The sequence below is a fragment of the Rhincodon typus genome, chromosome 2 (assembly GCF_021869965.1).
Source record: "Rhincodon typus isolate 14 chromosome 2, sRhiTyp1.1, whole genome shotgun sequence".
Taxonomy (NCBI): domain Eukaryota; kingdom Metazoa; phylum Chordata; class Chondrichthyes; order Orectolobiformes; family Rhincodontidae; genus Rhincodon; species Rhincodon typus.
Window position 1 is genome coordinate 67,995,606 of NC_063333.1, and position 13,954 is coordinate 68,009,559.

The 13,954-nt window shown below is 40.2% G+C and overlaps 1 protein-coding gene across 1 annotated transcript in view; it reads right to left on the bottom strand.

Moving 5' to 3' along the window:
• Nucleotides 1-13,954, bottom strand: part of poc1bl (POC1 centriolar protein homolog B (Chlamydomonas), like) — a 27,606-nt gene that overhangs the window by 8,941 nt on the left and 4,711 nt on the right. Inside the window, exons 2-7 of the mRNA XM_048608299.1 lie at nucleotides 10,208-10,397; nucleotides 9,067-9,252; nucleotides 7,868-7,985; nucleotides 4,098-4,274; nucleotides 2,671-2,802; nucleotides 1,822-1,932 (exon numbers count right to left, since the gene is read on the bottom strand). Of these exons, the coding sequence (XP_048464256.1) occupies nucleotides 1,822-1,932; nucleotides 2,671-2,802; nucleotides 4,098-4,274; nucleotides 7,868-7,985; nucleotides 9,067-9,252; nucleotides 10,208-10,397 (914 nt within the window). The remainder of the gene's footprint in view (nucleotides 1-1,821; nucleotides 1,933-2,670; nucleotides 2,803-4,097; nucleotides 4,275-7,867; nucleotides 7,986-9,066; nucleotides 9,253-10,207; nucleotides 10,398-13,954) is intronic.

The following is a 13,954-nucleotide window of genomic DNA, read 5'->3' on the forward strand; positions in this document are numbered from 1 at the left end:
GAAAAGGGTCTAGGCCCGAAACGTCAGCCTCTCTGCTCCTAAGAGGTCTCGACAGGTTGATGTGAAGAGGTTGTTTCCTCTGACAGGAGGGTCTACAACAAGGGGGTCACTATTTATACATCAGGGGTCGTTCATTTAACACAGAGATGAGGCAAAACTAACCTTCAGAGGGTCATGAAAAGGTGGCGGAAAACAGTGTCTTGGAACATTTTAAATGCAGAGGAGGATCAATTCCAGGTATAAAACAGGATGAAAGGTTGTTGGGAGAGGCAGAAATGTGGATTTGAAGTCACAATCAGATTAAACATAATCATGGGGAAGCATGCTACAAAGGCATATTCCTTGTTTACAGATAAATTGTACGGCTATGGGGACAGACGAACTCATAACATTCCCGAATTGTGCCATGACAGTCAATGATGGCAAAAGACCACTGAGCCTATGGTCAATAAGTTTTTTTGTCATTTTCAACCACTGGAAAGATCATTACAAATCCTGTCTTCAAGTCCAATGTAACCATTTCCTTTCTTCTCCTGCTTAGAATGTACAAATTCTCAATGTTAAAACGTTTCGCAACTTCCTCCTACACATAACGAATCCTGGAAAACACATGTCTCTTGGGAGTCCTGACAATACGTGCACAGCCTTAACACTGGCGTCCCTTCTGCCAAGCACATGCTGATGGGCCTGCTGTGCATTTCTTTTAATAATTTACTCTAAGCCCATCTCTTTATATCATATCTGAAACCTTTATGGAAAACAATCTTGTTGATTTCACTGTTGACAACTGATTAGAGCTGGCAAAATTCCTGCCAGTAAGATCCACACATAACACAAAATTGCTGCATCAGCTGCCAGCCCATATCTTCCTTATAGATCAATTTATATGTCAAAAAGATTCCTATGATTTTAATGTATGTAATAACACTTTGATTACATTGGTTATTAATTTTGTCAGTGGTTCCTTGGAAAGTCATCAACTAGTTGATATTGCATGAGCTTATCTCACCAACAGAAATCTTACCTGCTGAAATCTTAGTTGCTGTCGAGCTGAAGCGTGATTCTCAGGTAATATTTTAGCTCAGCATGATGGCAAAATGCACCAGGTAAATTGCAATGTACAATCATTCAAGATGATCAAAGAAAATGCTGCATTTTTTCTTTAAGATCAGTTGAAGGATTGATCCGGCTAGGGTGAAATGAATTAGGCTGAAACTCCAGTTTAACCCATGAATCATCATGTCCCAAATATCTCTGACCAAAGTAAGATTTTATTGTCTTTGACCTCACTGCCTCAAAATTGTAGAAAAGTATACACTGAGTGCTTTCACGATTGAACACTGCTACTCTATTCAAAAATCTACTTAGTAACAGTTAAGTTGATCAACATGCTCAATGAAATGCTTTCCATGTAGGCAATCTAGCCAATCATAGTTGCAAAGGAAATTTCAGCAAAAGTAACTGGTATCGGTTCATGGTGCAAAGCAGCTGTCTATTTTTATTGATAACGCCTCTTAAAAACATATGACTACAGCACATCAATTTATCAATACTCCTTCATTTCTCCCACAGCACTATGAAATCTCATTTTTAATTGAAGTTTCATCAGGTCCCCATTACTGCCAATATTATCTCAAATAAAAGCTGCAACATTTACTTTAATTTTACATCCCATGTTCACCTGTATTGTGTATCACCATTATTTATAAAAGGCCACAAAACTAAACAATTCAAAATGTATGTGACATAGGTTGCGCTATTAAATGACAATGAAAAATAAGTCCCTATACCTGCATAGTTAGTAAAAACTGGAGCACCCACCTGATTACCTCCCTGACCATGGCAACCAAACAAAGACAACTGTGCTCCAATAGGACTATGTTCAGGTGCATTGTAATCCAGACATTCAGAAGGAATTCCAACACTACGAATCTGGAAAAAATAGTATTAAAAGCAATCCAGTAAAAGAAATGTTACATCTATTGACACACTTGAATTTGAGCAGATGGCAGCAGTTCACTGTTGGTAAATATTGAAAGGTTCAAATCAGACGCCCTTTCAACCCTAAAACTAAAGCTGGTCCAGCATTGATGTTCTACAATGATGCAATGCCATGTTATGGAGGTGGAAGTCAGAGAACTTTGGGATGGTGAGGATTAAGGTTGGAAGTTCAAAGTAGGAACCAAACTGGACACCATATTGTGAACAGTTTGGTTCAGACTGAGAAGTTAGGGAGTTGTTGAAATAAAGACTATCCAAGAGTACGGGGAATGAGCAAGCAAGTAAGTCTGTCAGTGAGGTAGGTGAATGAGTGAGGTAAGTGAGTGAGTGTGTATGTGTGTCATTTAAATTGTTTCCAAGTTACAGGCAATTTGAAGTTTTATGCTCCTCTCCAAGTTCATGATTTTTTTAAAACTAAGGAAAATCCTTCTTTTACAGCACAAGAGGTGATTCAGCTCATCATGCTTGCATTCGATCAGCGAGTGAGTTGCCCTCTTAGTCGTATTCTCTTGCATTTCTATGGATCACTTAAAACTTTTGTTGCCAAGAAGTAGGAACTGCCCTTCAGCTGAGAGTTAACTTTCTCTTCAAATAGTGCAGAAACTGCATTTTTGGAGCAGGGTCGGGGGATTGAGAGGGGAGAGAGACAGAATTGACGCATATGCTTACCGCCCCATGCCAATTAGGACGATCCTCAGGTACATGCAATTCTGGGTATACATTCTTCAAATACCAGTTGAAACTGTTGCATTGTAAACGATCTCGGAGTAGTTTTCTTTCAGAAATATCTCCATATTTTTCCTGGAACAAAGGAAAGTCTTTACAATGAACCATCCATAATCTCAAACTGATTATTTGCTTCTGCTTCATTCCGCATTCAAACACTTGGAGCTTGCACCCAAGGATAAGTGATGAAGGAGTCTGGGATGTTGGGTGATAAAGTCGTACTTAGTGGTAGTCTCCCAGCTTAGAAAGCATTCTTAAATATTAGTGGAGCGAAGAGAACTTTACAAGGTTGACTGGTCTGAAATGACCTCACAGTTTTCCAACCTGATCCAATATGTTGGTTGTCACCAATCAGTCCACTTGTTACTGCCACAATGATTGTGACTGTGTATGATTCTTTAACTTGTTCAGCTAGTCCAACGTATTAAGGGTGGAACACAGTGGCTACATGCAGTCTACAGAGTGTCAGTTTTGGTGGGACTGTCCAAATTTGTCCTGTAAGATGAGGCTCCTCAGCCATCCTGCTTTGCAATCCCATAATAAATCAAAAACTGATTCAGTGGTGGCACAGGACATGGATTAGGTAAAGGTAAAGTCACCGTAGTCCTACCAGACCATAGGGCTGCTCTCTCATTCTAGAGAGACACAGCTGGTAATGTTTAAACCTGAGGGTCACATCACCTCTCGGCAAGGGAAGAGGTTGAGAAGTAGAGTTCTTCATAGTAACCTTAGCTGATGTGGGAATAGAACCCATGCTGTTGGCATTATTCTGCGTAGAAGACCTGATGCCAACTGAGCTAACCTACTCCCAAACATGGATTAGTTATCAATTCAACAGCAGTTCTTGAATGGTGCCAACTTTAGAACAAAATTACTGAACAAGGAAATATTACCAGTCAGCAAAAAAACACCAGTAATTCTAATCTGTCTTCATTATCCTATTCTTTACAGTGGCTATGAAGGGTTGAACCAGAAAGAACTGCTTCCTTCCATCAGTCTGTTAACCATGTTTGTAATACTGTTTAAGGCTATTTTCAATGCATAATTTCTGTAACTTGAGAAAGCTACCCTAATGCACCCTCATATAGCTATGTAAAATCTGACATTCAACTCTACTGTTTCAAAGCAAGAATAATTATATTTACTTAAATATAATGGAACCTTCATTATTCACCCAAGATTAACAGGTATAATTTTAGGAACAAGGTCTCATCACTAATTGCTATTTGGATTCATTTTTCTTGGTGAATGAGCAGATCTTGTTTTTGTTATCTATATTCTGCCTGCCTCTGTTCCTATGCTTGTGAAGGCAGATAATGCAAGTTCAACTGTAAATTAAGATGCAAAACACAAACCTCATTGCTCAGTACCTTTTTAGCTGGAGGATTCCGGTAATAAAAGTGTACTTTGTATTCATCCATCCACACCTCAGCTGCTCGCACAGTGTTCTGGAGGAAATTTGGGCGTGCATAAGGAGCACGCTTTGGAAAAACGTGGCCTACATGTGAACAGGGATCAATTTCCAACGTGCCTCTACATTGCCATATCTTTTAAAGTAATTTCGAAACAAATTAACACAAGAAAATTCCACCACAAAGTACTGCTACAACAGCTTCGAATACAGTCATACAATTATAAAACATAAAAGGAGACCTTATCAGTACATTAAATCTCTTTATTAACATGCAATTATATATCATCTTTAACATACAAAAGCATCCCAAGGCTTGCCACAGAGACCTAATTAGAAAAAGAAAGCAAGCAACGGGTGGTGAGGAAGAGGAGGGAAAGTACTGCAGGGTTAGGGAAGAATACCGGGTTAAATGAAGGTAGGGCTCTCAATTGAAGGGTAATGCAAAGGCTGCAAACAAGACTGGGTCAAAAAAGAGAAAGTTTGATAATGTGTGGGTTGTTTAGGGTTACCAACTCTGTGTGGAGTTCAAATTACTCAACACCTGCAGAAAAATGTCCTAAGATGTGTAAACAAGAGCAACACCAGTAAAAAACATTTTTGATATTTTGATATCTAAAATATGTTTTCATATATTGCTGAGCGACATCAGAAAGAAGGGCCCAAAATAGATATCCTCCAACGGTAACAGAGCCACCTTCTCTTTTCGGCACTGGCAGTGGTGTAATGACAGTGTCACTGGACTGGTAATACAGAACCCCAGGTCAATGTTCTGGTGACACGGGTTTGAATCCCACCATACCAGCTGATGAGAATTGTATTTAATGAAAAATATGAAACAGAAAGCTGGCCTAAGGGTAAGAAGGAAATCTGCCATCTTTACTGGTCTGGCCTACATGTAATTCCAAACTCACAACAATGCGGTTGATTCATAACTGCATTCTGAGCAATTAGGGATGAGTGATTAGTGCTACGCTAGCCAGCAACACACTCACTCCGTAAAGGAATAATAAAAAAAACAATTAATTCCAGGTGATTCTCTGCCTGTGGTAAAAACAGCTAAGAATAGAACTAAATCAAGGCAGTTCCATAGCCTAGATGATGAAGGAGAGACTTTGGAGAAGGACATTGCAGCCAATAATGTTGAAAATTGCAGAGATTCAGATGGATGAGGAGGTTGTCAAAATAACAGTCTTCACGAAGGATTGTTTCTGTCATGTGGATAGCGAGAGACCTGACTGGAGACATTCAAAAATGGTGTTGTGGGAAGTATATGCACAGATTTGGCACATAACAACACATTCAAGGAGAGGGAAGAGAGGTTGGAAGTAAGTGTTAATTTGCAGGTACAGTAGAGGGAAGAGTAGGTTTACTTCCAGCAGGATGGCAAAAGAAGATTTGAAGGAGATGTGCCAGTCCCAAAGGAAGGGGAACCTTTAAAAAAATCAACTAACCTGAGACAAGGTAAGGGAAACTGAGTGGTTAAGAGATTTGGTTGCAATTTGTTGAAGAGAGCAGAAGTTGGTTCTGATTGAAAGTTTGAAGAAGGTCCTGCCGGAAGTAGAATGGAATCTCAAGAAAAAGAAGTTCAGGGCTAGAACAGCTAAGAATATTAGGGGATGTTTGTCCCGAAGGGCAAGGGGAAGGGATGGAAGCAGCAGGTGCAGCTAAATGGATTATCTTCAGCTTTCTAATGAAAAACGCCATGAGCTCCTCATACTCACTGCCAGTGGTGCGACGGAAGACACTAAGTTGGAGGTTTATGAGCAATTGGGTTGTCGAAAAACAGAAATTGACAAAGTGCTGGAAGCAAATTTAATAGCAACAATCCAAAAGGAATTGGATACATACTTGGAAAATGAAAAGATCTCAAGGCTACGGGGAACAAATGGATAGCCCTGACAGAAGGGCCAGCACAGGTGTGATAAGCCAAATGACCTGCTTTTGTTCTGTGATTCCATCTGCAGAAGTTATCTTTTTATTCCTGGATGAATTTTGAACAGTGCGCTTGAGAAAGGCAAGGTGATTACAAAGGAAGTTACCAAAACCTTGAGGATTAACAAGGGGTAAGTTCATCATAACCATGGGGTAACAACGACACATGAGGGGGTGTTGTCATAAACACTCATGGAACATTTTATCCAGAAGGACACAGTTAGAAGGAGTGACGGCAGTTAAATACAGCAGAAAGAGAACAAGCATGGATGAGGGGGTCAAAATCAGCAGAGAGGTAAGTTGTTCAATGCACAGGCTAAGAAAGTGCTACAGAAATAACAGCATGATAGCTTGAGTGGGGCAAAGCAGGGGAAACCTCATTCAAGTGGAGTGTCGATACCCTTTTGCCATGTCTTCATCAATACTATGATACCAATGCGTATGTAACGTGACAATGACCCAAATTTTCCAGTCTCCAGATCAGTAGAGATTGGATATACGATGGAAGATGCATAGCAGCATCCTGCTCAAGTCCTGATGTGTGCAGCTGAGAATTGCTTGTGAACTTGTGAAGCACCCAGGACCATCTAGAGTTGGCGACTTGAGAGAGAGAGACCAGTGATACTTATGTGGAAAATTACCCAGGCAATGTTTGACAGATGAAACCCTGATTTAAAACCTGGATAACTCCACATCCAAACCCCTAAATATCCTTCACTACCCCAATCAACACCACCCACACTCCAACACAAATCAACTAACCGACTACACCCTCCCTCAACCCGATAATCCTGCCCAGCCCAGCTGGGCTCATCAGCAAACCCCTACAAGCCAATCTCCCTAACAACCCAACTATCAAATTCACCCAACTACTGACATGCATCGAAAGGCCAGCCCTTCCAATTCACCAGGCAGACTACAATGGTTGGTGTCGTAAAAGGCTAATGTCTCTTGCGTTCCCTTATCACCACTCCAATCTTGGCTGATACTGCATTATGCATTTCTTTGACATCTAGGATCAGACAATCCCAAAATAAAATGTACAGTGACCACAGGGTGGAAGAATCGTCATGTGCTGTGGCAACATTGTGTACACCAGAAGGTTCAGTGTCATTCTAGTAAGTTCATGGATGCCAAATGTTTTATTTGCAAGCCAACATAGCTTTTGAAGGGAGATGTGGAGGGCAGTAGTGGATAGAGGAGAGGGCTGGAATGGAGGGATGGCAAGGTTATCCACCAGCAGGTTCACCAGTCAGGAAAGGCAAGGATGAAATAATCAAGGTTACAACTCTTTAGGAGGCAGTCATGAGTGGCTAAGCAGGCTTTCTAACATGACAAAATAGAGGCTAGAGGATTATCAAAAGAGGAAATTGAGCCAGAGACAGTAGCATTGCAATTAAAAAGGCAATGAGTAGTGAAGAATGAGTTTACATTACCTGAGGGCGGAGAAAGGGAAGGAGGCAGATGCCAAAAGGGGTAAACAGGGAGGGGACAAAAAGGAATGGAAAGGAAAAAGGAGGTCAGATCCAGAATGGCAGCCAAAACATTCATAAATGGTTACAGGGAAAATAAGCTACATGGGCAGCAAGGTTACTTACTAATTCAAGACAGTAGCCATGGTGAACGGTGTGATCGGGACAGAAATAAAGTCACTGAGACTACTCCCAGCAAGCAAATCGGTTGCTTCTCATAATGAGGCAACAACATTCATGTCAATTCATCCTATAGGAAACACTCAGAAAGGCAACAGTGTAGCTATGTTCTCACATAAATACAACGACACACAACACTTACCCTAAAGGATAGCTCTAGATTCTCTCCTCCCCATACTTCCATCCCTGTGTCATAGGTGCCCAGGTATTCAAAGTACTTCTTACTGACAGCAAACAGCCCACCTGCCATCGTAGGTGATCTGATGAGAGATGCATTTTTTCGATTTTGCATATTTAGCGTTGTTTTTAAATAGCAGCCAAGAAGAAAACAGAGCAAATGAATCGATTATATTCATTTCAATAAGGTATAGAATTCAGGACCTGCCAATGATTCAGCAAATAACCTTACTGCTTAGCTGCGATAGGAGACCAACAGTCTTTGGTTCTATGTAGAATTAATATTAATCAAAACTGAAGCATCGAAATTTGTTTCTGTTACATTGGACTGGGGAGAAGAGGATGAACAATTCAACCAGCAATCCGGCTCCCAAACCTGGGCAAGAACAAACTCTGGCTCAAGTGTCATGAAAACAGAAAATGCTGGAAATACTCAGTATGTCAATCAGTATTATCTGAGAGAGAAAGGGTTAACTGTTCATTGAACCTAAAAGGTTAGCTCTACTTCTCTCACTACAGATGTCATCAAATCTGTTGAGCACTTTGGTATTTTCTGTTTTTGTTTCAGATTTATAATATTTTGCTTTCCTCTGACTCAACTGTGATGCCCCCAAGGCTAAATAAGCCTGGCAAAGTTCACATTCTCATCTCAGCCAATAGCAGGAGGTTGAATAATGCCCAAATATCCAGAAGAAAACGGGGAACAATAAAAAAAAGCACAGCAACAGGATACATGCAGTTATTCTAGAACAATTCACAGCATAGATCTTGTACACAAAAACAATTTGAAAATTGAGGCTTATTCCTTGCTTATGTTCATTCAATGGCTTTCAATTATTAGTCCTGACTAACATACTTTGCAAAATTTGTTACAACTTCTGCACACTCTGTTCCTGCAGGAGTGTGATAACACAGACTTTTTGTTTCTATCCTGTTCCACATGTAATATATCTTGCCTGTTATTGAAGATTTTCACTTTGAACTATTTTTAACTATAGATCAACATGCTAAATAAAAGTAACAAATGATGGACATTCTGTTGCATTTTTAAGCAATCAGATTATTGTATTTCAAGTGTTTCAATCTCCTTTTAAATTAAGTTTTTTAAATGAGCAGTTCTGCACTGAATACATTCCATTAAGATTGTGAGCAAAATATCCTTACCTAATTGGGTCTATTCTTGATTTCCTTCGTTTTCTTTCACGATCGGGGACAACATGCCACTGGAATGTAAGACGCCAGTCAAATCCACCAATCATCGGCTCCCCTGTCTGCATGTAGAATGCAAAAGTGTTCCAATCGATAGTGTCAATAACTGGGCATACAACAGCAGTCTCATTCTCACTAATCCTAAAAATAAAAAGATTTCCATCAACAATACATAAGGGAAGGTATAAATATTCTTGGGTGAGTTGCTGATGGATTTTGGTCAGTTATGGCCTACTTTGCTGTGACAAGAGTAGTTGTGAATTGTGCAGCGATGGGTTCTGAGATAGAATATTGCATATAACAGTCAGTGCACCAGTGGTGAATGAAGTTATCTTTCACAGCTCCCACAGCCGGCAGCATTGCTCGACAGCCAGCGTTTTAAAGTTGTAAGGGTGAAGGGTCAAGAGCAAGGTACAACTAGAGGAGAAGACGACACAATGTTCCAAAGAAATTTGTGAAAATTAGATGAAGTGGGAACAAAAACAAAAGTTGCTGGAAAAGATCAGCAAATCTGGCTGCATCTGTGAAAAAAAAATCATAGTTAACGTTTCAGGTCCAGTGACATTACACACTACCTACTGTCAGTCACCAACAGTCCCCATTTACAGCTATTCACCCTCCTAGCCAGATTGTTATCAACTCCTTTGTCTTCTGTCTGTTTGGGCTCTATCCCCACCTATTGTTTACTCCTGAACACTCCCCCATACCCCCCACATTTTCTGCATATAAACCGACATTTTCCTAGCTACTATTGGTTCTGAGGAAGGGTCACCAGACCCAAAACATTAACTTTGATTTTTCTTCACTGATGCTGCCAGACCTGCTGAGCTTTTCTAGCAACTTCCTTTTTTGTTCCTGATTTACAGCATGCGCAGTTCTTTCAGTTTTTATTTAGATGAAGTGAGTCCTGGTTAACAGGTACCAATGCTAAAAGCACATTATAGCAAAGATATACATAATTTTAGGGTCTTTGTGGCACAGTGATAGTGTGCCTACCTTTGAGTCAGGACTTTCCAAGTTCAAGTCCCACATGACCCATAGGTTTGTAATAGCAATGCCTGAACAGATTGATTAATGTAACTGTGCGTAATCTCACCTTGCCAACAGCGGCTCCAGCCATCCAGGAACACATTCGCAATGACAATCCAGAAATGTAAGCACATCTCCAGTAGAAAAAGTTGCACCAATCAAACGGGCACGGACCAGTCCTTCCCTCTTATTGGTTCGAATGAGACGAACTCGCTGAAGGTTACTGATATACTGCTCCAGTTGGGACTTCAGATAAACTAAAATATTCAATAATTAATGGCATTATCATACATATATTAATTGCTTTCAGGTCAGTGTATAGCAGAGTATCGTACAAGGCTGTAACAGTAAAACACATTTCTACATATCTACATTTATTACTGAGACACTTATGACCAAGTCAAATAGTTTTCTTCCAGTTTGGTCTATGCAATGTAAAGCAAAACCGACAATAAGGATAGACGAACACCAATTAGCCACCAAGAGACATGGCCAATTCTCACCGGTCTCAACACACACGGACAAAGAAGGACACGAATTTGACTGGGACAACACATCCAATAATAGCACGAGCCAAACAGAGACATGCCAGGGAATTCCTGGAGGCCTGGCATTCCAACCAGAACTCCATCAACAAACACATTGAACTGGACCTGATATACAAACCACTGAAAAACAGAAGCGGAAGTGATGCCAACCACCCCAGCAAACTGAGGCATATAAATAACAAGCAGGACAGAACACCGACGTTTCACCAGAGGTGCACGAGCAAGGTGACGAAACGTCTGCAACCAAACACACCAGCTCGGCAAGCAAGTCTACAACCTCATTTCACCACACCCTTGAAATGTGTCTTGTAGGTGGTAGACGGGACTTTTTTACCTAGTTATGCAGCTACAGTATTTATATGATTGGTCTAGTTCAGCTTCTGCTCAATGGTAACCCCCACGATGTTAGTGAGGGATTCAGTGATGGAAATGCCATTGAATGTCAAGCAGAGATGTTTAGATTGCCTCTTATTTGAGATGGTCATTGACAAAACAGCTAAAGATGTTGGGTGTAGGACAGTAACTCAAGGAACTCCTGCAGTAATGTCCTGATGCCGAGGTAACTGCCTCGAATGATAATCATCTCCTTGCTGTCTATTACTCCAAGCAGCTAAGCATTCTCCTTGATTCCAGTGACTTTAATTTTTCCTAATGCCGCATTTGTTAAATGTTGCCTTGATATCAAGAGCATTTGTTATCTTCTTACCTTTGAAAGTTAGCCATTTTGCCCATGTTTGTCTAAGATTCGAGTGGCCCAGCTGAACCCAAGCTGAGTGACAGTGAGCAGGTTTTAACTGAATTGAGTGCTGCTTGATAACACCTTCCATTATTATGCTGATGACTTAGATCAAACTGATGGAATAGATATTTGCTGAATTGGATTTGTCCTCCATGTTGTTGATAGAAAATTGCCAAGCAACTTTTCACATCGTCAGCTCAATATCATTATAGATGGTACTGGACAAGCTTGGCTGGGGGAGTGGCGGGAAATAGTTTCAATGGCACAAAAGGATACCGTTTGACCCATTAAGTCCTTGCTGGTTCTCTACGGAGTAATCAAGTCAGCCCCTCAGTTCCTCAATATACTTCCATAACCTTGTTAACTTATTTTCTTCTAGTGTCTAATAGTAACTTTGAAATCACTAGTAGTTTCTTCTTCCACCAAGCTTGTAGGTGCAAAGTTCAAAGTCATTAACAGTCAATGCACAAAAATTCCTTCTTCATCCTCCCTACATTTCATACTCAAAGCCTTAAATCTGTGACTACTTTGCCTTTATACCTTCAACTACTGGAAACAGATTTTGGCTATTTAATATTACAATCCCTGTAGATACTGTTTACATTTCACATTTTGAAATATAAAAACATAATATGAATGAGAAAGCAAGAGTATTAACATTATAACCAGTCAAGATGAAACCATGGCCTTTATCACAAAGGGGCTGGAGTACAGGAACTCAAAAGTCTTGGTACAATTGCACATACATACATGTGAAGCACTGTGTGCAGTTTTAGTTTTCCTATTTAAAGCAAGATATACTTGCATTACAGCACATCAAAGGCTCCCTAACTGATCCCGGAGATGTCTGATGATAAGTGGTTAAGTAAATTGAGTGTATATTTTCTGCAGGTTATAAGAATTAGAGGCAATCTGATTGAATCATTGAAGATTCTGAAGGGACTGGATAGGGCAGAGATTATTTCCACTGATTGGGGAATCCAATTCAAGGGAGCAAAATGTCTTGCGATAAGAGACCAATTATTTTGGGCTAAGGAGAAATTCCTTCACAGCAAAGATCATAAATTTTTGGAATTCTCAGCGAGTTTCAGATGCTCCACTGTTTAATATATCTAAAGCAGAGATAGACAGGCTTACTGTCTCAGGAGATCAAGGCATGTGTATGGGGAATGGGCAAGAAAGTAGAGCCATGGCTGTATTGAATGGTGGAGCAGGCTTGAAATGCCTTACCATTTTCTCTTGCTTCGTGTATTCTTATAAGATCTAAGAGTACATAAATCCAATTTCCTTTTTACTTTCATCCCCAAGAGCTCCCTTATCAAATAAAATTTTGAAGGATTGTTCACAAATGTTGATACTAACTTCAAACTTTTCCATGGGTACATTTTACAATACAGGACTCAGTTCAAATCTGAATTTCATCTGCAGTTGCTGCAGTGATTTTGACAGTAGCAAGAGTGTTAATTTTCTAATTACTCTGGTCTTTGCCTGGTCTTTTTCTTTTGTCTTCTGAACTCAGGTTTTACATAAAGTAATTAGCCGCTTTTACGTTTGACTCCCCCCAAAGACATTCTAACTTCTTCCAGGTGAGCAGTCCTTGGCAGATTTTTCTCTCTCTCTGTCCAATTCCAAAAACAACACTTTTGGGTTTGTGATCCATGTGACTAATTTATAACTCTGATGGGGTTAACAGCCCTCTCCTCCAAACAAATATCGCAACACACGAACGATGAACAGGAACAGGCTGTTGGGCCCTCAAGTCTGTTCTACCATTGAAAAAGTAATGTACAAAATCTTATAGGAGCCTGAATGGCATCAGCCATGGTTAGAAGTGTGGCAGGATCACTAGAGAAGTGTATTTCAACTTCAGAAATGACTTTTTGCATCTTTTAACTGAGTTCCAGGTGTCAGGGTAAGATTCGCACTAGGCAGCGAGTTTCCTCTTAAGGGCGATTATTGCTTGTTAAGAATCTTACTAACTGCAGACATTGCCTCATTATATCCACTACATCTGCTTCCTAAAATATTGTAATTCATGGGCCAGAACACGCGGATGATTTATAGTGCAGATATCTGCGATGTCTCACCATTTACACAATGTGCTGCTTTTTCAATCTTCTTGCCATTCCTATTTTAGCAACATCTGCCCTTAGGTGCTGCCACTATCAAGTTTGAGTGGTCTGTCTTTTCTTGTACGTTTCAGTTATCATTATCTTTATTGCTAACTTGCTTATCTGTCTAGCCCTCACCTTCACATCTGCCCTCATCCCCACTATTTAATTTGAAAGCCATCTCTATTACCCTTGATATACAACTCACTAGAACATTAGTCTCAACTCGATTCAGGTGAATACCGTCTGAAATCTTGCCTTTTGTGTACAATGACCAGACATCCCAGTTTTACTGGGATAGTTCCAGTTTTACACTAACTCAACAAGGAATACTGAAATGGGACAGGAAGCTGATCAGTCCCCTGAACCATGAACCTACTGCTTGATGGAGCAGGCACAAAGGACTAAATGGCTTA